The following is a 24,085-nucleotide window of genomic DNA, read 5'->3' on the forward strand; positions in this document are numbered from 1 at the left end:
CTCTGTTGTTGTGCATACGTACCTACCATGTTTACTGTATTCATTTGTCTATTGATGGGCACCTAGGCTGATCCATCTAAATAGAACAGTAATAAACATGAACATATAGGTATTTCTTTGGTATGATTCTTTGGTAGTTTCTTTGAATATATACCAGAAGTGGCTTAGCTGGTTTGTATTATTGATCTCTTCTTAGTTTTGTTCTTCATAATGGCTGTACTAATTTACTCTCCCACCAACAGTATAAACAAAATCTTTTTCTCCATAGTCTCACTAGCCTTTTATAATGAAGTTGCTTTAAAGGGTTGTTTGTGAACAGTTTCTGTTTTATCACCTCCCATTCTTTAATATAGTCCAATTTCTTACATAGATCCTCTTTTAAATCTATTTTTAACAGTATTTATTTGACTGCTTCTATCCTGAAAAATGTATGTAAAATATGTATTCACTATGTACTAAACAGTGTATATTCTTAAAAAGTAGTAAGGTGAACCTCTTTTACTTCAAGAACTATAAGATTACTAGTACTTTTGGCACTCCTCACATGTTCTTCTTTGGTGATCTTTTGCCTTTTATTCTCCTCAGATATAAGCCATATGAATTTAGGGTTCTTTGTTTCTTGACTTTTAATAGTACTAATATCATATAGGCATGGCATCCTTATCAGATTTTTAATTGATACAGTAAATATTTATGAATACCAGTTGTATTCCAGACTATTTTTGTCTCTAAAGAAATGATACTTGATAGATCAGATCCCTGCCTCTTTTGATTTTTTTGGTGGGGGATGGAGGGTCTTTTAGAGACAGGGTTTCACTATGCAGTTCAGGCTGGCCTTGAACTCACTTAAGTAGCCCAGGCTGGTCTTGGACTTGCAGCAGTCCTCTTGTCTCAACCTTTTGAGTGCTGTGTGCCACCAAGCTTGGCTTTCTTTGAATTTAAATTGTTATTAGAAACAGATAAGATGTGTAGTATGTCCATTGATGGTAAGAGTTATGTAGAAAAAACAAGAAAGAGGAATAACAGTGTTTTACTAAACAGTAGAGATGTGCACTTTTTAAAATAGGGTGATCAGTGAATGTCTTAATGTGAAGGAAATACATTACTGTGAAAGGTTTATGTAGAAACTTGTGAACGAGGAAGCTTTGTATAGATAACTGTGGGAATGAACATTACAGAAGTAGCAAATATGAACATTCAAAAGTTTAAAGAACAGGCTGGGGATTTAGCTCAGCAGCATAAGCACCTTCCTTGCAAGTGTGGGGTCGTGAGTTCGATCCCTGGTACTGATAAAAACGAAAAAGACAAAAAAAAAAAAAAAAAAAGTTTAAGGAACAGCAAGGAAGTCAGCTGGGTTGAAAAAAAATGGGTTAATGTGAAAATGGGATGGTACCAGATCAGAGAAATAATTGGCATTTGTGACCGTGTAAGATAATTGGGGTTTGGGATAGTGTAAGAAACTGTAAAACTTTGTAAGTCATTTTGGGGACTGTTTCCTTCCTTTTTTCCTTTCTTTTCTTTTCCTTTCCTTCCCTTTCTTTTTTTTTTTTCTCAGCTTCTTCTTGGTCCTGGGGATCAACCTAAGTTTTTACACTGACCCATGTTTCCAGCCTTTTTTAAAAATAATTTTTATTTTAAAGAGAATAAAACCAAACAATGAAACAGAATAAAGCCAATCAAAACAACACAGTGAGAGCAATACAGGACTTCAAAACAGGATAATAGAAAATCAGCAATGGCTGCCATAATGCCTCACATTCAAAATAGCTGTCCATACCAGAAGACATAATAAAATGAAAACAGAACAGAATGAAACCAATCAAAACAGAACAATGAAAGTAAGACAGGACTTCAAAACAAGAAAATAGGAAATCAACTATGACTGCCATAATATATCTTGTTATTTTCAAAACAGTTTTTTAAGATTTTTGTATTTAAATTTTGAGAAAGGGTTTCACCAAGTTGGCCAGGCTAGGTTTGAATTGAGATTCTTACTGCAGCCTCTGTCAGAACTGGGATCACAGGCATGTGCTAGCATGTTGATCCTGGACTGAGATAGAAAGTTTTCCAATAAGAGACTTATATAATGATTTAAATTATCTTTAAAAAATATTATTTATTTGTATTTTGATTTAAATTATCTTTTAAACTGAATCACTTGTGGTGAGCATAAGTTAGAGGAGAGCAAAAGCAGAAATAAGAAAATCAGATAGTATTGTAATTTTCAAAGAAGAGCTAACAGAGAGTCTGGATAAATGAAAAGTAGTTGGTGTTGAAATGTATATTGAAGGTCAAGAATGTAAGATTTCCTGGTGAATTTTATTATGGGATTAATGAAATAAAGGGGAATCGGGACTGGTTCTTGAGTAACTAAAAGGGTTGTGTTGTGAGTTTTTGATATGAGGACTGGGTTGAGTTGTAAGTCGTAAGTATGAAGACTAAAACAAGTAGGTTTGAGATGAAGAGCAGGAGATTGGTATTGAATAAGTTTAAGATTCCCATTGTATATCCATCAGGCCATAGCTATGTGAATCTGGGATTCAGACTAGAAATTTGATCTAAGTTACAAATTTGACAGTCATTGAGACTGGAGTTACGTAATAGAAAAAAGGAGAGGTTCTAAGATGTGACTATGGTATGGTGGTGGTGAAAAGTTGGAAAGAGGAAGTAACAGCAAGAAAATGGAGAATAACTGATTAGTAATAGCTTCAGAAAACCAAGAGAGTATTTGTCTGGAAGCCAGGTGTCTTAAGTTTAAAAAAAATTTTTATTTCATTTATTTTTATTTTTTTAATTTTAGAATAAAACCAAGCAAAATAAAACAGAATAGGACCAATCAACACAAGACAGACAGTGTGACACAGGATTTCAAAACAAAGTAATAAGAAAGCAATAATGGTCACCATAATGCCTCTTGTTATCCTGCCCATATCTTTACACGTAGTAAAATCAGATGAAACAGAAACAGAATAGAACCAATAAAAACAAAAAAAGAATGCAATATAGGACTTCAAAACAAGATAATAGCAAATCCAAAATAACTACCATAATATATCTTGTTATGTCAAAATAGCTATCTATGATACCAGATACAGCAAAATCAAATAAGATAAAACAGAATAAAACCCAACCAAAGAAAACAGTGAGAATGATACAGGATTTCAAAACAAGATAATAGGAAATTAACAATGGCAACCACCTTCAGAAGGAGCTCTCCATAGGCTACATTGCCTATGTTATCCTTTGAATAGATGGTCAGACTATTGCTTTAGGCCTGCAAAGTCAGTGAAATACTAAATACTAAAAGCATTAAGTTGTATTTTATCTCATTAGATATCATCACCACCAGTGTTTCTCTGGGTCACTGGTCATTTATGGGGGCTGGAGAAGGAATGTTGAATCTTCTTGTCTCCCTCCCTTTGCGTTGGAAGGGTCTGGCATCTGGCTCTCCCCCATTTGCCTGTGCATGGCACTGACTCACAGGAGGTTTTAGCTTCTTGTTGACTTCTGGTTTTTATCACCTACAGTCTGAGACTGGCACTGACTCACTGGAGGAGGCTGGCATTTTGCTTTTCCTGCAGTCACCCTGTGTGTGCTGCCAGTTCACAGGGTGTCTTAGCTTCTTATTGACTTCTTGCCCATAAATGTTTTAACGGGGAAGAAGGATGTCATTTTTGAGAATGAATCTTTGGACTTAGTAGTGTAGAAATTGATAATCTTTTTTTTAAAAACTGTAATTTTGACCAAAACTATGATATAGTATTAGTAGAATCTTAGTTGGAATAGTAAAGGGGAGGACTGGTATGCCTGTGAAATGATGTATCCGTTGTGGAATACTAGTTTCTCAAAAGTGAAACGTAGAATTAACATGTAATCTGGAAACTTTCTACTGGGTATATATCCAAAAGATTTTTAAAACTGATACTCCATTGCAATGGTGAGAAACAAGAAGCAAGTAAATAATTAAACTAGAAACAGTTAAAATGTTTACCAGTGGGTGAATGAATGAACAATTTGTGATGCATATATATGGTATAATATTATTTAGCTGTAGAAGGAATGCAGTTTTCTTTTATTTAAAGAGAAAAAAAAGACAAAAAAGGATAGAAATAATACAGAATTTCAGAAAAATGAAAAGTAAGAAATCACTAGTTGATAAGTTACATATTGTCATCTTAGAAATAGCTGTTCAAGTTACAAATTAAAGCATACAAAGTGACATTCAAATAATGACACTGCAAAGAGCTCTGCTCAATCCAACAAAAACTTAGTAATATGGTTATTAGTCCTACACACTTGTTTTTTTAATCTTAAAGAGGTTAAGATTAAACATAACAAAGCAGAATAAAACAGTTCATAAGGAAACAATGTAAAGACAGATTCAAAGCAAATCCACTGGAGATCTTTACTTTCTATCTTATTGTCTCTAGTTTTCTTCCAAATAGTTGTCCCCATCTTCACACACATTGAATATATACTGAACATTATAGTATTAATCAAATCATTACAAGATGATGAAGACGTTTTAGGTCTTCAAGACTTGACTGTGGGGAAGTCAGTAATGACTACCATAATGTTTCTCATTCTCTTCATAGTAGCTGTCCTTTACGTAGGCTGAAATTGAACATAAGAAACTAGACTACTATCACTCTGAACAGTGAATAATAGTATTGCTAGATTTTGTATCATAATGCTATGGAATTAGCACTGGGTTTCTTAATGTCTCTTCTTCTTCAGAGTATCTGTACATTACCTCGTGCATTATATAATCTGTTCCCGTAAACAGTTTAGAAATTCTCCCCATATATGAATCTCTACGTCTTTATCCATCCTTTCTGTATTATAGGGACAAACAGATCATAACAAGACAACAAAACAAATTCCTTGAAAAACATGAAGTGAAAAAGACATATAAAACCATAATATTAGGTTATCTACAGTAGTTACTATGCTTTCTCTTGTTATATTCAATAGAATTGTTTACATCATCAGGCATAATATAATTGAACGTAACATTACATGGCTATTTTAATAAAAACACAACTTTGAAGACATTGTAGGACTTGAAAGCAGTTAATAATCAAAACTGGAATGGGTATCTTTTACATCTTGTCATCTTCAGAGTAGTTGCCTCTACTCTTAGACTTGATACTATCAAGCATACCAAATTCGAATAAAATCAGTCAAGGCAAAACAGCCGTTAAACAAACCAGCTTAAAATAAGATCAATCATAGTAAGACAATGTAAGTAATACAGGGTTTCAGTTTAAGTTAATAGGAAATTAAGGATAGTTACCATGGTATAACCTGCTATTTTTGGGTTAGCTGTCTGTGCCCTCAAATCTATTATGAGTAGACAGACGGGAACAAAATAAAATCAAACTAAACAGAGTGATAAGAATACTGTGACTTTTAAATCCTGATACACTATTAACAATGTCCTCTGACTTCCTTTTTTAGACAGTACCTCCCCTTTCCCTTTCTCAGGGTGCTTTGGATATTTTGGGTCCCACTAGCTCCTTTAGTTTTTAGATTAGGGGGACAACCTGTTATCTGTCTAAGTGTTGCTGAACCTTTTTTACCCGAGCTTGATCTTGAGCTGTACTCCTTTACTTGCTAAAGTCACAAGGTTTTCCTTCCTCCAGTTGTGTATTTCTACACTTCCCAAAAGTGTCATAGCTTTCCAATCTATCTGCGGCTGCTGGATGAGTTGTACCTATATTTCTTCAGTTTCCTGTCACATACAGCATTGTTTTCTCATCTTTGACTCTCAGTTTATTAACCCTTTTTCAGGTTGAGTGTATTTCCTATTCAGAGCATCTCAATGGATCCTGCCTCCTAATCTACTCTGCCTGTGTTTCTTTTTTGTTAGTGTATCAAGGCTATCTATATTAAGATATATAGATAAGATTATAGCTTATCCTCTCTGTCTCACATCTGCTATTCTATTCTTCTACTATTATTTGTCCATTTTACTCCTTTATTCCACTGTCTTCCCTGTTCATTGAGGCCTCTCTGCCACTGCTGCTGGAATCCTCATATTTTATTTTTTCTTCTCTCTCTCTGGAATGTCCTTCAGTATTTTTTGTAGGGTAGGGTTGGTGGCCATGAACTCCCACAGTTCCTCTTTGTCTTGGAAATATCTTGTTTCTCCATTAATTTTGAGAGAGTTTCTCCAGATACATCAGTCTTGGTTAAAGGTTATTTTCTTTCAGGGCTTGGACTATTTCCCGCCAGGCTCTTCTCGATTTGAGAGTTTGTGTTGATAAGTCTGTCATTATTTTGATAATTTTTCCTTTGTAGGTAATCTGCTTCTTTTTTCTGGCTGCTTTTCATATTCTGCTCTTGTGGTGGATTTCTGGAATCTTGACTATTATATGTCTGGGTGTAGATCTATTTTAGTTGTAGGTAGTTGGAGTTCTGTATGCCTCATTTATCTAGATATCATTTCTTTTTCCTATGCTTGGAAAGTTTTTCTTAATGATATCTGTGAATAGTCTTTGTAGTTCATTTGTGGTTACTCCTGCTTCTTCGCTCATGTTTTTTATTCTTAAGTTATAAATCCTCTTGTCTTCTAGCCTTTGAATTGTTTTTTCCTGGTTCCTTGTTATTTTTAAGAGATCTTTTCTTTCACTTTCACACATCATAAATCTCTTCAAGTTTTGAAAGGTTAACTTTAGTTTCTGTCAAGGCATTTTGCCAGCTTTCAATGCAGTTTTTAGTTTCCTGTTAATCTCTTTGGATCTGTTTCATGTATTTTAGGTTTTGTTTATATTCTTCATCAAAAGTTTCTCTTCTTTTCTGAGTTTCTCCATTCTTCCATCTGTGTTCTCTCGGGAGGGGCTTATCATTTCTTTAAGTAATCTTTTTATATCTTGCCTCACTTGGATTATAAGTATAGTTTTAAATTTGTCTATGAGGTCATGAAGATATTTCTTTATGTCTGCTGATGTGTCTAATATTGCATGATTACTGCACTGGTTCTCTTCTGTATTTACCTCTCCTGGGCTTATTTTTCTAGAGTCAGCAGCTGGAGGTTTTTTCATTTCTATGTCTTGTCATGTTTCTGGTTGCTTTCAGACAGGTGTGTCCTGGGGGTTTCTGGCCCTCTCTGTATTGGTTAGGGTCTTTCTGAAGCATGCTAACTGGGGTTTAGCTGCCCTCCTCAATTTGCTGTTATCTGAGGTACATGCAGTGATGCAGGGACGGTGCAGGCTAGCCTTGAACCTGTGAGCCAGTTGACCCACAAGTTTGTTTAGCAACTTAGGCTGTACCTTGTGGAAGTCACAAAGTCGTGACAGTTTTGACCCGGGCCACTGGGTCCCAACCAGAGGCATAGCTCAGCCCCAGCAGATCCTGCCAGTCCTCTCTGCACTAGGTTTGTCCGACTGACGCTGATGCGGCGCCGGGTTCTGCCCATCTGTAAGATGTCCTCTAGCCAGGGACAGCATCCCTGGGACCCAATCCCCAGCACTCACTGGGGAATCAATGCAGTTCTCCATCTTGGCTCCACTCCACGCTGCGCCATGTTCTCCCGCCAATGGCTGGGGACTTAACATTTCCTGTCATTGGCAGCCGTGGCTTTAGCTTGACCTTGAATCTCCTGATTCCACGGAGCTCCCAGCACAGCGCTGAGTGGTCTCAGTGAGCACGTGGGGCTCCAGCCCTCCACTCGCATTTTTCCTTCCTCCGCAGAGGTAGATTCTAGCTTGATGTGGTTTTTCCATGTCTAGATCAGCATCTTGCCTCTTCAGAAAACCGTGTAGTACCTGGCTTTGGTGCCCAGGTGCATGGTCCTCTCTGTAGCCTCCTCCGGCGCGGCCAGGCAGTTCCAGCTGCCCGGTGTGGCCCCAGGACCGTATTTCCAGTACTCACTGAGAGCCAATAAAGCTCTCCACCTTGGCTCCACTGCACACTGCGCTGCATCCTCCGGTCAAGGGCCTGGGACTCATCGACCCGTTATCAACAGCTGTGTCTTTGGATTGTCTGACTCTAGGGCGCGCCCAGCACCAGCACAGGTCTCAGTCAGAAATGCAATTCTAATGTCTGTTGGACTCTTAAAAAATTTTGCAGAGTGAAAAAAGAAATGCACAAAAGGACAAATATCCAGTATTAAGAATATAATAATTTACAGGAACAGAGAGTAGAATAGAGGTTACCAGATATTTGGTGATTGGGTAGTGGAGTTAGTGTCTTAATGACTGCAAAGCTTCCTCTTGCAATGATGTGAAAATTTAGAAACAGATAGTAGGGATAATTATACAACATATTTTAGTTAATTATACCTTGAAAAATAGTTAAATTTTAAATTTTATACATTTTCCCGTACCAGAATGTGTGGGAGTAGAGGTATTGATGACATAGAAAAACGGAGGCATAAGAATGAGGAGATCAATAATCCATTGTGGAAATGTTGTGTAAAGGGTTTTTTAAGACTTTTTTTATTTTTAAATATTTTTGTGTTTTATGAGGTCGGAGTTAATGTGACATACTTATTTGGTGATGTGAATGATATGGAGAGGAGAAAACCAATGATGTAGATAGCATGGAGATAATTGCTGGAGTAAGTTTTTGGGGAAGAGTAAAGGAGTCTGATGATGGTTTATGATGTGGCAATGGATTATTGATTGGCGACAGCAGAAGAGAAAAATACTGTGATCTGACACATCTGTGTGTGGTTATATAAAGTATTTGAGCCTTTTAGAAATTTTTTTCAGATTGTTATTTTTTGAGGACCTCTGAGTAAAAGACGGGGGGGGGGGAGGGAGGAGTGAAGATTTGATGAAAGAGGAGGAGTAAAATATCATTGCACGGAGAATCAGGAGCAAATAGTATGAACATTCTTTATGTGTGGGTTAGGGATGCTAAGGCCTACAGGACAGAAGTGATCATGAATTTGTAAAGACAGCAGCTATTGTAGTTGTACTATTTTTTCTGGTGATATTCTACTACAGTATTTGAGTAAAGATAAATAGTGAAGTTAGAATAGCGGATGAGATCATTGTAGGGGAGGAGGAAAAGAAACTGAGAGACCAGAGTTTAGGAATGACCATCTCTGGATATTGAAATCATCAAGAATTGTGACAGTGGCATTGGAGGAGAGATCAAAAATTTCACAGAGTGAGCAGAATCACTTGGTGGTTGTATAAAGGCAACAAGGAGGGATGGTGAATCATGTTACCTATTTTATAGTTTTTCATCATGTGTTAGAAACACATATGATATAAACACGTGATATATATGTTGTGCAACATATATTTTAGATTGTTTGAATGAATGCAGTTTTTTCTTAAAATTTTGCTTTCAGGTTTTCTTAGGTATGTGGTGAATTTTGAGTCTTATTACTCCTCTTCTTTTGTCTGATCTTTAAATGTTGACTCTTTAATTTTATGCCAAAGTTTCTTCTAGGACTGTGGGGAATACTGATAGTCTTGATGTGAACTGTTTAAAGTAATGCATGACATAGATCCATTTGACTTTCCTAATTCACCACTTGTGAAACATAAGGAATTTAATGACTCTGACTCTAAATATGAATCTTTGGAATATTTTGGCAGAGTGGTAAATATAATGATGCTGGTTGGTTGTTCTTAACATCTCTGGACCAACCAGTGAAGGAAAACAGGGAGTTGAAAGCATCCATAGATAATTTAAATTCTTTTAACTGTGAGGACAAATCGATAAAGGAAAATAGGAGCTCAAAAATTCACATTCAGACACACATAAAATACTTAAAAGTTTCTAAGTGTGTCTTAAAGTAAAATTTCCTCTTTTTTAATTGAAGGGCTGATTGAGTTTATAGAATTCCAAACACAGGTCCTCATAATTCATTCAGCTGAAATACAGCACAAGTTTAATGTTCAGTGTTAGAGGGTATCTAAAGGTGAGAGCTCTGATGGAAATACAGTAGGAGATTACTATCTTTTTTATCTACATGTTCCAAAGTTATAATTTAACTATTACATAGATGCTGATAGAGTGCCAAATTAATTTATTCTCCAGCTCATTGCTATACTTGTGCTTTAGAATTCAGCCACCTCTTTTGTGTCTTCACTTGCATATCTAGTAGTCATTTGCTACATACAAAACCCGAAGTCCCAATTTCCTCCACTGTTTTACATTTCATTAAATTGTAATAATACCCATTCAGTTGCTAAGCCTTTCTGAGTACCTTTTTCTCTCTTACTACCAAATCCAGTGAGTCACCACCATATTCTGCCAGCTACAGTTGTTTCTCGTAAGCTTTAATGAGTGCTACCTACACATCAGAAGTTCTTTAGGAATTCACAATATTTTATTTTTAATTAAGTTCTTGAGAGAAAACATGTCTTACTAGTTAAGTTCTGTCTTTACTGGTAATGTTTGCTTATTTCCTTTTAAATTCAAAATTATTTTGGTACACTAATTTATTGAGGAGTAGAATTGTATTAAACTAAGTCAGAATAGGCATTTATATATAAAACTTTTATGGACCTTCATCTGTATTCATTATTGGTCACTATGTCTTCATATTTCCAGAGCATTTATGTTTCTTGAGACTTTAAGGGAAATACGTGATATTTAGAAGGAAACATTAGAATTCATTATTCATTGTGGACTAGAATAATGTATGGAATTAATTTGTGGTTCATATTCTGCTCAGAAAATAAGGTCATATTTCTACATTAGCATTTTGAACAATTGATATCAGTCCAGCAAAAATCATGCCAAATTAAATGTAGCATTTTCCGAATATTGTTTAAAATTGTTCTTGTAATGTTTGAGTCCTTTTAATCAATTAATTGATTTTTCTCAGCAGTAATTATAGACAGCTGATGGATGATCAAGTTTAAAAAATTTGATTTTACTTACTTGCTTTAGTTTATAGAATTGTACTTTAAAACAGCAGCATTGAATTTTCTATTTCTAAAAAATAGAGTGTATTACAAGAAATAGAGCCTGATAATAACTGAAAAATGTAATATGTAAAAATTGAGAATGATTAGTTTTTTTTAACCACATCAAGTTTTATTTGGCTTAAATAACTTTTTAAAAAATGTTATCTTTGACTTTGTGTTTGAATTTTAAAATATCACATATCTATTTTGTAAAAATAAGGCAGAATACCTTAGTTTTTTTTAATTTTAAAATTATTTATTTTAGGATAATTTTAGAATTAAAGAAAAGGTACCAAGAGTAAAGAGAGTTCATTTACACTTTTCACCCATTTTCTCCTTTTTTGATGTTCTGTGCTATCACAGCAGATTTACCAAAACTAAGAATCCTAGTTTCATGCTTTGCTATTAAGTTTCAGAATTTGAGTTTCATGATGTTATTTTTACATGTCACGATCCAAACTGAAGTGCCATGTCACAATGAGAGCAGTACATTTAAGCAATAATATAAATTTTCAAATTTTTAGTACATATAAATGATTTTAGCTCCATGGGAGCAAAAAAATTGTCAGCATCTAAGTTAGCATTTGTTATCTAGCTGGTACTCAATAATAATTGTTTCATGACTGAGTGTATGAAATGAAGTATGAGGCATGACAGTGAACACCTATGATCCTACCTCCCTCCTAGCAGCTACAAAGTTCCATTGCATCTGAGTTTCCTCACAGCTTTTTTATTAGAAAAGTGAGGAATTTTGAAAGTGATTGAAACTAAATATGGCTTGATATATTGATAAAGATAAAATGAACTGAGGTTATGATATATGTATATTTTTGGTAGAATATATGAACTGTTTTATGAGGGGGATTATTTCTACACATAGTTATAGTTTTTAAAGCAGTATTAAGGAATTTTAAAAAATAGAATTTAAATAAATTCAAAGTAGCATTTACAACTTTTATTCATGGATATTCTGTTACAGCTGTTTTTGTTGCATCTGTATTCCTACTTAATAATTAAATTTCCTAAATTTTAAAATTGGACTTATTTTCATCAGTTCATCATAATACTGACAGTTTATTGCCATTTAATTCTAATTTTGATTTACTCAATATCCATTTGTTAGCTCACTGAAATGCAAGCTGAGAGCAGTTATTATAGTCCTCAGAAAGTAAAGTCTAAAGAAGTATTATGCTGGGAACAAGAAGGAACTACAATTGAGGTAATCTTTTAGCACTAAACATATTTTTAAAAAATCTTTATATGTTCTTAGAGTTAATATTTATAGCTAGGGGCTGGGGTTTTAGCTCAGCGGCATAAGCACCTGCCTTGCAAGCAGGCAGTCGTGGGTTCAATCTCCGGTACCAATTAAAAAAAAAAAAAAAAAAAAAAAGACAAAAAAAAATATTTATAGCTAATAAGGCATTTATTGTATATTTAAAAATGTAATTACAGTTTTGTTTCAATTTTAGTAGTCAGTATTGAAGTGATTATTTAATATTTTGCTGTAATATGCAACATGAATTCTTTATACTTCCATTAAGGTTGACCATATATAGCAGATTTACATGGGTATGTATGTGTGAATGTTTGTGAAGAACTAGTCATTTGAGGATAAAAATGTTTGAGGATTTAGAGGCAAACGGTAACCTTTACTTTAACAGAGTTTATGGTCTGATGGAAATAAATATGGAAAGGCCATATTCCTAAAGATTTTTAACTAAGAATACAGCAAGGAGATCCTGAACATTTTTATTTATTAATTCCAATTCTTAGTTTTAATGTTTCCCTTCCTCTCATAGGCCCTAATGATGGGAGAGCCTTTCTTTGACTGCCAGATTGGGTTTGTAGGTTGCCGAGCCGTGTGTCTTAAAGGAATTATGGGTATTAAAGATTTTGAAGAGAATATGAATAGAAGTGAAACTGTAAGTCAAAATTTCCCTTTTCCCCCTTTCTTGGATAGGATGCAGGGATAATGAAGTGCTTAACCTTACAAAATTTGCTAGGCTACATTTGTCTCTGGCCTGAGAAAGGAGCTTTATTGTTTTTCTCTGCATTTTCCCTCAAAGTTACACAATTCAGGGGAATTTAAAAAGTTGGAAACACTTAACACCTGGACAGTAGCTCAAAATATTTTCCAATTTGTAACTGACTCTACTTTCATCTTTCTTGTTTATGGTAGCTACTTGGAGTTTCCTTTTGGTCTGTTAAGATGTTCTTTGCCAAAAATAAGGAGTGGAGATGGAGATAGCATTCTTTATCTTTTTATAGCATCTCAAGTTTTAGTAATTTTTGTTAACTACCAAGTGATTATTAATAAGACTACAGTTTTATTTTTTTATGAGTCAATAGCTTTCCTACTGTTTAATTTTGTGTTTGTTTTCAGGAAGCATGTTTTTTCATTTGTGGTGAGAATTTAAGTACCAAAGGTTTCACTTACCTTACAAATTCATTGTTTGATTACCGAAGTCCAGAAAATAATGGTACTCGTGCAGAATTTATCTTGGATGCAGCTTATCATAAGGTCAGAGACTATATTCTTGAGACAAATTCTAGGCTGTTGGACACATTATGTGAATATTTGTTATTGCCATCTTCTCAAATAGTATTTTCTGAATGGTGATTGTTCATTGAAACATTTAGAATGGTTTTGCCTAGCTCTACACCTAGGAAGGCTAAAGGAATGCACAGAAGTGGTTTTAGTTTTATGTAATATGTGACCATTAAAGTGCTTTTACATGTCCTACTGTTAAAATATTCATTGAAGAAACACGTAGAATTAATTTTCTTAATTTTCATTGCCTATAGAATGTGGGACTAAGAAGTGTATTTCAGTTTTCACTATGTATGTGTTTTAATTTTGTTTGACTTTCCCATTTAAGAATATCTTAATATGTTTATGGAATATTATTAAGTTTATAACAAAATTCAAAAGTTACCAAAGATTAATAGAATAATTGACATTTTAGCTTTTTCATGAAAGCTTACTCTTATAGTTAAAAATTGAATGTTTACCTGTGTAATTAACATAAATTTAGAATTTTTTAAATGTATCTTTAATATTTGAATTGTTTCATATAAGTCTGTTGAAGTACTTGAGGACTTGAAGAGTCTACATTTTAGTGAGTTTTGTGATAGTGATAAAGGTAACTCCATTATAGGTATTCATTAACTAGACATTATTGATAAAGTGATCAAAATGTCTAGTAGAATTATGGATGTCCTTTTATGACCAGCAGTGGTAATATTACCTTTCTGAGAAGTAATTCTTTGGGTAATCTCTGTTCTTTTGTTATGATAATCCTTTGAGTTGATACAGTCTATGTAAGAATGAACATCTCTCTGGAGATTTAGCTCAGCGGCATAAGCGCCTGGCTTGCAAGCAGGCAGTTGTGAGTTCGATCCCCCGTACTGATAAAAAGGAAAAAGACAAAAAAAAAAAAAAAAAACAAAAAGAATGAACATCTCATCTATGAGGTTTTAAACTCAAAAGTTTCTTCTTTGTAAACGTTCTGTTTGCATTGCTTTGTTGGCAGGAAATATACACTGAGATGGCTGGAATGCAAAGATTTGGGGCTTTTTACATGGATTACCTGTATACAATGGAGAACACTAGTGGCAAAGGTATTGGTTTCAGTCTATTTTCATGACTTTTCATGACCGACAGATGCAAAGGCATCCTTAGAATCAGATGGCTCTTGATTATGTGTTATGTTAGATTCATCTTCTGATACTTAGAGAATGTTTTAATTTTAATGTTATGTTAGAAGATTTTGAGATTTTTGTCATTTTTAATTTAAAAAATAAAAATTATTTGAAACATTTTCTATAATTAGAATTAATTCTCATGTGCTAAATTTTAAGATTTTTAAATCAAAACTCAAAACTTCAAAGTTATCAAAAAGATTACACAAAAGTGCACATAGTGGCACATACCTATTATCCCAGATATTTGGGAAGCACTGGCATAAGGATCTCAAGTTACATTGCTAGCAGGTGATTTAGTGATCCCCGTCTCAACATAAAATTAAGAAAACAAAAATAAAACTAAAAAGTTTGGGCATGTAACTTAGTGACAGAGCCCTTGCTTGGTATATTCAAGGCCTGGAGTCAGGAAGAAACAAGGAAGAAAAAGAATGAACATTTCTTTTTCTGTATTAAATACATTTTAAAGGTTGTATATTTTTTCTTTTTATTAAAGAATTTGTTGTTTTATGCAGAAAAGTAGAAATAAGAATTTTCCAGAGATTATACATATAAGTTTCCAGAGATTGTATATATAGGTTTTATTATTGTTCTCTTCATTATTGTTATTTTTCATTATATAAAATAATATTTTCTAAACTTCCACCATTTTATGTGCACATTAAAATGCATATTTTTTCAGTTTTTCTATTATATTGAGAAGTTGAAGCTTTCTCTGTGTAGGTGATTTTGTCTTGGCTGCTGGCTCATTAAAATGTTAACATGTGCTGGAAGATTAGGTACTCATTGGTTTCTCAAGTCTTAGATACTGCTAACATGGCATTTAAATAAGTGATTGTTATACAGCATGTTAAGAGCAGTAGTGTAAGGGGCTGAGGATTTAGCTCTGTGACATAAGCACCCGCCTTGCAAGCAGGTGGTCGTGAATTCGATCCCCGGTACCAATTAAAAAAAAAAAAAAGAAAAAAAAAAAAAAACAGTAGTGTAAATGGAATGAAGAGAAGTTCAGGTAAGAAAGTTAACAGTTTTTGTTTGAAGACTGGAACACTTGATTTTGAAGTAAGGTGTTTTTAATTTTTTTTTTTTTTTAATTGAAGAGAGTAGGAAAGAGAAGTACTTTTGTGCCTACTGCCATTTGTAATGATTTATAAAAGTTGATTTCATTGGCCAATCCCTGGATTTCTTCAGAGACTTTCTTTTGATGTAATTTCATTATTTTCCCTGATTTTCAGTGTTATTAATGCCTCATTTGTATTTCTAGGCCAAACTCCTTAAGTTTTTAGAATTAAATGTCTGATGTATATTTAACATTTTCACTTCTATAACTTATATACATATATATCTGTCAAAACTGAATAGGTCCCAAATTGCATTATTAACATCCCCATGATCATCTACTACCTCTTCAGTGTTCAGTTATGTTTTCTTAGAAAATTATACCGTCATCTTCTTGTTGCTTAAACCAGTAACCTGCGTTATCATCACGACAAACTCTTTCCTAATATCCAATTTACTGTCACATTTTGTCAAAGTTTGTCCCTAAAATCTACCTTGTGACCATTCATTTCTTGTAATTGCCACTCATCATACTCTTATCTAGTACACCATTCTCCTGTAATTCTCAGAGGTATGTTAATGGTCTTCTTGATTCTATTCTTCCTGTCTTACAATGGATATGATACTCAATTGGATTTAATCCCCTGCTTATGATATCCAGAAGCTTCTAGTACTTTATTTAAAAATAAAATTTAAGTAGTTTATTAGATTGATGGATATTGATAACTACTAAAAAAGCAAGAGGTAAGAAAGGAAAATGTTCCTTAGCCAGTTAAATATATGAAAGTACAACTTAAAAAGTTTGTGTTCTATGCTCTTTCCAAATTAGTAGATATTTTAATTGTCAACTTTAAGCCAGCAGGATTTTTCTTGTTCAGCTTAATTTCTTATTTATATAAAGTGGACTTGATGTCTTAGGAGGACCTGACAATGAAATATGAAATAGTAATCTTTCAAGTAAAAAAAAGCTAGTCTTGAAATTTTATCAAATTTTTTGTCATCCCTGTGATTGGTATATGTGCTTCTGCTGTATTTTATAGAAGATAGAAATATGATCTGCCCGAAGATAAACTAGGTAAGACTGAAGACAAGGACTTTTTCCGGTTAAGGAGGAAGAGTACAGTAGAAAGAATACATGAGAGACTCATCCAAATGTGCATGAAATAACATCAACAGTCAACAAATAGGATCATATTAAATAGTTTCTGCACAGCAAAGTAAACAGGTAGCAAAGTGAAGAGACTACCTACAGAATGGGGAAAAAAATTGCCAGTAATCAGACAAAAGAATAATATCTAGAATCCATAAGGAGCTGAAAAAAATTAGGATCCCAAAATAAAAGACCCAATCACAGAATTGGCAACTGAAGTGAATAAACACTTCTCACAAGTTCAAGATAGTAAATACATGCAAAAAATGTTCAGCATCACTGGTGATTAGTGAAATACAAATTAAAACTGCTGAGATTTTGTCTTACTCCAGAAAAAATGACTGTCATCAAGAAATCAAACTGTACAGCGGCTGCACGTACCGGATGGAACTTTCCAGAATGCATTGCGAGGTGGAGGAGCCATTGCTGCTCGGCCTGCGCACAGCTATACGCTTCTTCCTACTTCTCCCACTCCGGCCCAGCCCGCCCACTGCCTGTAGAAAATGGTGAAAGAAACCACTTACTATGATGTTTTGGGGGTCAAACCCAACGCCACCCAAGAAGAACTCAAAAAGGCTTATAGGAAACTGGCTTTGAAGTACCACCCTGATAAGAATCCAAATGAAGGAGAAAAGTTTAAACAGATTTCTCAAGCTTATGAAGTTCTCTCTGATGCCAAGAAAAGGGAATTATATGATAAAGGAGGAGAACAGGCAATTAAGGAGGGTGGAACAGGTGGCAGTTTTGGATCCCCCATGGATATCTTTGGTATGTTTTTTGGAGGAGGAGGAAGGATGCAGAGAGAAAGGAGAGGTAAAAATGTGGTATATCAGCTCTCAATTACCTTAGAAGATTTATATAATGGTGCCACAAGGAAGCTAGCTCTGCAGAAGAATGTGATTTGTGACAAATGTGAAGGCCGAGGTGGTAAGAAAGGAGCTGTGCAGTGCTGTCCCAACTGCCGAGTTACTGGAATGCAAACAAGAATTCATCAGATAGGACCTGGAATGGTTCAGCAAATTCAGTCTGTGTGCATGGAGTGCCAGGGCCTGGAGAATGCATCAGCCCTAAAGATAGATGTAAAAGCTGCAATGGAAGGAAAACAGAGAGAAGATTCTGGAAGTTCATATTGACAAAGACATGAAAGATGGTCAGAAGATAACATTCCATGGTGAAGGAGACCAAGAACCAGCACTGGAGCCAGGAGATATTACTCTGTTAGATCAGAAGGACCATGCTGTTTTTACTCGATGGGGAGAAGATGTTTTCATGTGCATGGATATTACAACTGGTTGAAGCACTGTGTGGCTTCCAGAAGCCAATATCTACTCTTGACAACAAAACCATAGTCCTCACCTCCCATCCAGGCCAGATTGTCAAGCATGGAGACATCAAGTGTATGCTAAATGAAGGCATGCCAATTTATCGTAGACCATATGAAAAGGGTCGTCTCATCATTGAATTTAAGGTAAACTTTTCTGAAAATGGCTTTCTCTCTCCTGATAAACTCTATTTGCTGGAAAAACTCTTCCTGGAACAGAAGGAAGTAGAAGAGACTGATGAAATGGATCAGGTAGAACTAGTGGACTTTAATCCAAATCAGGAAAGACGGTGCCATTATAATGGAGAAGCCTTTGAGGATGATGAATAGCATCCCAGAGGTGGTTTTCAGTGTCAGACCTCTTAATGGGGCCAGCAAACACCACTCACTGCTGGCGGTTAGTGCAGTAGTAAACGCGTGAAGAAATGTAATCATCATATGCTCACTACTTGATGTTGTTTTTGTTTCAATATTCAATTATAGTAGTTTTAAAAGTTAAATGAAGAATAAACACAATTACAAAAGAAAAAAAGAGATCAAACTGTAACTAGTGCTGGTGAGGCTGCAAGAGGAAAAAGAAAATCATTTACACTAGAGGTGAGAATGTAAACTGCTATAATTAGTATGGAAATTAGGATGAAATTCTTCACAAAACTAAAACTAGAAATTCCACACGGCCATTTGCCTTGTAGATACCTTCCTGGAAGAGTTAAAGATATTATATAATAGTGATAAATGCATCTCTATGTTTATAGTAGTGATTCATAATAGCTACATCTTAGAAACTGCCTATGTGGGCCCGGGATTTAGCTCAGTGGCATTAACACCTGCCTGGCAAGTGCAAGGTTGTGAGTTTGATCCCTGGTACAAAAAGCAAAAGGAAAAAGAAAAAAAAAAAAGAAAAATATTTATAAACAATGGAATATTCCTTGGTCATAAAGAATAAAACAAGTCATTTGTAGGAAAATGTGTGTATCTTGAGATTACAGTGTCAAGTGAAATAAACATACAAGCTTAAATATTGCACAGTTTTTCTTATATGAGAAACCCAAAATATAAGTAAGGAGCAAAATGAAAGGTAGACAATTGGAAATAGGAAGATAAATCTTTTGCAAATGAGAAGGAGACCAAGAGATACAGGGAGGAGGGGAGAAGGGGATGAGAGAAAGAATTAAGACATATTATGTACATGCATAAACTCCCCATGAGGAGTATAGTCATTATATATTGTAGACATAAAAAATGGGAACAAGAATATGACTGTTTACATATATTCTTCTCAGAATCTGGTAGTTTTAATTTTTGAAATTTTCCTATTTTTTGTTTCTGTGAATAGGCAACAATATTATGTGAATCTTAGTGCCATAAGTTTTAAACAAACCAGAAGACTTCTATACATTTAAATATAGAATAGCAAAGAATTGGAAATTGAATACCTGTGTGTTCCAACACAAGCCTAGAAATAAGCCAGTAGCTAGATCTGCTGAGTCTCATGTATTCTTTCTACTATATTCTTCCTGTTGGACTAGGGAAAGTTGCTATGTTGAGATTTGTAGAAATTGTTGTTTTGGTTTTGGTTTGGCACCTAGGCATTTACTTTCTTCACTAGGTGAGTTGATTGTTTTTGGAGAAAATACTATAAATTTCCACTGTTAATTTATATAATTAAAAAATGTGTTCATTCATTTAGTGTTTTTATTTATTCCTTTCTTGCTTTTAGGTAGCTATATATAAATGTTTGTTTTTCACTGTGAATTTATATTCATTTGTGAGGTATTATGATGATAATAGCTAATGTTTATTGGTTTTAGATACAAGGCTTTGTTTTTTACTGTTTTATATGTGTTGGTTTACTTAAATCTCATAATCCATCAAAATAGATGTAAATCATGTATTATTTATAACTAACTATTCCATTATGTGGGAAGTATTTTTCTGAAAATTGTTAGAAAGTGTAGATATAGATTTTTTGTGTTTATTTAGGTTTTTCTAGATTCTAGAAGTAATTAAATCCCAGAAAACCTTGCTTTCTACTTTTTAAACCTCACTTTCTACTTTTTGATTGAATAAACAAAATGCCTGAAGAATTAAAAAAGTGTTGTATGTTAGCACATATAATAATGGATTTATGTTTTAAAACTAAATCTCTAATACCACAAGTTATACATACTAGGAATGAGAAACATCTGTGGGTAAAGCTAAGGTTTTCTTTAAAAATTAGTTTTGGTTCCTCTTCAATATTTGAACAAGGGAAAATATCAAGGATCTAGAATTCTAGACTGCATAATTTTATTCTGGACACAGTTCAAAGCAGGTGAAACTTGTTATTTTGATGGTCATTATAAAACACTCAAGGCATTTACTGTACACTTTTAAACAATGTAATATTTACTGAAACAGCTAAGATAAATTAATACTGAAGTGCAGTTTCCTCTTAAGTTTCCCTTCCCATTCAACATAATAATATTGTATATAGAATCATTGCCTCTTAGCTCATTAGGTTCTATACATAATATATTAAGGATGACTGTTTAGATTTTATAATACTTATTATAATATTAGACAGTAGGAAATAATGTTTTTGAAGAAGTTACTTCTGTCAGTAACATCTTCATGGAAAATATGCAGACCTTCAGGTTCATTGTATCTAGCTGATAGGAAATATTTTTACAAAATAAAAGGCTGAGAGAAAAGAGTAATATTAAAATCTACACTTGATATATGTGGTTGATGCATAAAATACTAATGTAAAATTTGACTTTCTATAGGCTCTGCAAATCAACAAGACCTTTCTTCAGGGAAAAATGAAGATTTGGGAACAATGCAAGAGAAATCTACCAAAAGTCTTGTTATAGGTCCTCTTGATTTTCGCTTGGACAGCAGTGCAGTACATAGGATTTTGAAAATGGTTGTTTGTGCCTTGGAACATGAATATGAGCCATACAGTAGGCTAAAACCAGGTTTGTTTTTGACTTAATTCTGGATCTATTGCTAGTTGATTTGAATGATTATATAATTCAATTTGTTTTGTTTTGATAATTTTTTTTCCTTGTATTTTGCCTGTCAGTAAGATTTTTAGGTATTAAGTTATCAATTTTGAAAAGGAACTTTTGTGTAGAATTTGTAGAAGAGGTCAAGATTTGGAAATTATTTGGTTAAGTACTTTATTTGAAAATGTTTGTCAGTGTTGAATGCTTTCTAGTGTATATTTGTGAAGTATGACCATGTATTCCATGCTAGTGTATTCTTCAGAACTAGATATGAAGATGACCTCTAACCATACAAATTTAGCGTTCAAGAAAACTGAGGTATGATAGGTAAAAAGGAATTTACTGTGCAAGTGATTGTTGTATTTGGAATAAAAGTAATTGTCATCACATAAACTACAAGTTCTTTTTTAATGCAGTAAAACACTCTTTGGGATAAATATCCAAGTGTGCAATTGTTAGACCGTATTGTGACTGTTTAGTTTTTAGAAAGAATTTGCCTGACTTTTTAGGAGTGGCAGTACCATTTTACATTTCCAACATCGGTGAATGAATGACTCAGTTTCTTTATATTCTCCTAGCATTTGGTTTTGTCACTTTAAATGTTTTTATCCATTCTGACGGTTCTGTAGTTTTTGTTTGTGTTTTGCTTTTTGAGACAGTGTCCCATGTAGTTCAGTCTGGCCTTAAACTCACTGCGTAGGCCAAGCTAACCTTGAACTCCCTACAGTTCTCCTGCTTCAGTTTCCGGAGTACTTGGAATTACAGGCATGTGCCACCATTCCTGGCTAGTTCCATGGTTTTAGTTAGCAATCTTTTGTAACTTTAAATAGCATTTCCTTACTGGCTCTTGTTAAACACCTCTTCATGTGCTTATTTGTCATTAAAATTTGTTTTACATTTTATTTCCCTCAGTAAACTATCTGTTCATGGTTTGTGTGTGTGTGTGTGTGTGTCTGTTTTCTAAAACTTGCCACTTTTCATTTTATATAAAAATCTTAATCTGCTCTGTGTGTATTTGTTTTTCCATAAGGAGTGCCATTTAAAAATTTATATGTTTTAGATTGATTTCTAGCTTTGCAGCAGGCACTATCTGTTGAAATGGTTATCCTTCCTCTATTGAATGTTAGGCACCTTTGACAAAAGGTGTCTTCTCTGTCTGTTTTGTGCTATCTCAGCACATGCACGTAGCATGAACTGACCAAATCAGGGTAAATTAGCATTTCCTTCTCTTCATTAGTGTGTTTAGAGCCTTTAAGTTCCTTCTAAATCTTCACTAAATAATACTAAGTCATTATGAATAATAGCTGTTCTGTGCCATGGAACATCAAAATTCCTTTTATCTGTGTTTTGGTACCTGCCTTTAAAAAAATTTTATTAAAAGAAAGACTAAACAAAACAAAACAGACAAAAATAATACATATTTTCAAAGAAAAAATAAAGAGTAAGAAATCACTAGTTGATAATTACTTACTGTCCTCTTAGAAATAGTTGTTCAAGATACAAAAATGAAACATACAAAGTGGGGATTCAAACAGCGAGACTGCAAACAGTTCTGTTCATCTATCCAACAAAAACTTTCTAATATGGTTATCAATCCTATACTCTTAAACATACATGCAGTTACCCATATCTTCATTTTTGTTGAGATTAAACAAACCAAAGCAGGCTAAAATCACCCTGAACAAAGAATAATAGTATTGCTGATTTCATATCATGACTCTACGGGATCAGCACTAGGTACTGTAGTGTCGCTTTTTCTTCAGAGTATTTGTTCATTTCACGTGCATTATAAGACCAGTTCTTGTAAGCTGTTTTTAGGTTCTACGCATAAATGAGTCTTAACAAGTATTTCTATCCTTTCTATATTAGAGGGAGAAGCAAAACAAAGCAAGACAAAACAAAACATATTCCTATAAACATGAAATGAAAACGACATAAAACCACTGTACAAGGTGTTTTACCATGGTTACTGTGTTGTCTCTTGTTATCTTCAATAGAATTGTCTATATCATCAGACATAGTATAATTGAATATAACAGTACATAACAATATTAATAAAAACACAACTTTGTAGATAGTGTAAAACTTAAAAAACAGGTAGTAATCAAACCAGAATGAGTATTGTAGTGAATCTTGTCATCTTCAGTGTAGTTGCCTACACTCTCAGACTTGATACTATCAATCATAACAGTTTTGAATAAAATCTGTTGATACCAAATAGCAATCAAACAAACCAGATTTAACTAAGATCAGTCATGATAAAACAGTGTAAGTTACACAGGGCTCCAGATTAAGTTAGTAGGAAATTAAAAATGATTACTATACTATATCCTGTTATTTTTGGGATAGCTGTCTGTGCCCTCAGGTTTAGTGCAAGTAGACAAACTGGAACAGAATAAAATCTTATCTAAGCAGAGTGCTACAAGCAATATGGGTTTTAAATCTTGATACACTATTAACAATATATTCTGCCATCTTTTTAAAGACTATTCCTCCCCTATCATTCCCCAGGGTGCACTATGCATTTTGGGGTTTCACAAACATCCTCAGTTTTTAGATTGAGGGGGCAACCTGCTATTTACCTAAGTGGCTCAAACTTTCTCCCTCCTGGACTTTAGCTTTAGTTGTATTCCTTTACCTATTAAAGCCTATCTTTCCAACCTACCTACAAATACTGGTCTAGTTGCTCCTATTACTCTCTGGTTCCCTGTCACATAGAGCATTGTTTTCTTACGTTGGATTTTCGGTCCATAAACCCTTTTTCAGATTAATTATATTTCCTATAAACAGCATCTCAGTGGGCCCTACCTCCTGATCTACTCTGCCTGTGTTTCTCTCGCTCTCTTTTTTTTTTTTAGTGTATCAAGGCCATCTATATTAGAGATTATAACCAACCTTCTCTGCCTCATTTCTGTTGTGTTCTTTTTCCGTTATTAGTTATCTGCTTTTCTTTTTCATTCCACTTTCTGCTCCATTCATTGAGGCCTCT

The 24,085-nt window shown here is 34.1% G+C and overlaps 1 protein-coding gene and 1 pseudogene across 15 annotated transcripts in view; both read left to right on the top strand.

Moving 5' to 3' along the window:
• Nucleotides 1-24,085, top strand: part of Vps13b (vacuolar protein sorting 13 homolog B) — a 683,809-nt gene that overhangs the window by 46,481 nt on the left and 613,243 nt on the right. For 14 of the 15 annotated variants that reach the window (XR_010050305.1, XM_063257835.1, XM_013143877.3 and 11 more), the window contains exons 9-13: nt 12,001-12,096; nt 12,677-12,799; nt 13,261-13,398; nt 14,411-14,498; nt 20,875-21,066. Coding sequence is in view for 13 of the 15 variants with exons in the window: in XM_063257835.1 (XP_063113905.1) it covers nt 12,001-12,096; nt 12,677-12,799; nt 13,261-13,398; nt 14,411-14,498; nt 20,875-21,066 (637 nt within the window). In the remaining 2 variants the exon portion in view is untranslated. Of the gene's footprint in view, nt 1-12,000; nt 12,097-12,676; nt 12,800-13,260; nt 13,399-14,410; nt 14,499-20,874; nt 21,067-24,085 lie in introns of those variants that run through there. The other variant, XM_063257837.1, reaches the window with a different exon arrangement.
• On the top strand, nt 15,584-18,688 carry LOC100734966 (dnaJ homolog subfamily A member 1-like; annotated as a pseudogene).

This window comes from Cavia porcellus, unplaced genomic scaffold (genome assembly GCF_034190915.1).
Source record: "Cavia porcellus strain 051 isolate PalLab524CR breed Dunkin Hartley unplaced genomic scaffold, mCavPor4.1 scaffold_10, whole genome shotgun sequence".
Lineage (NCBI taxonomy): Eukaryota > Metazoa > Chordata > Mammalia > Rodentia > Caviidae > Cavia > Cavia porcellus.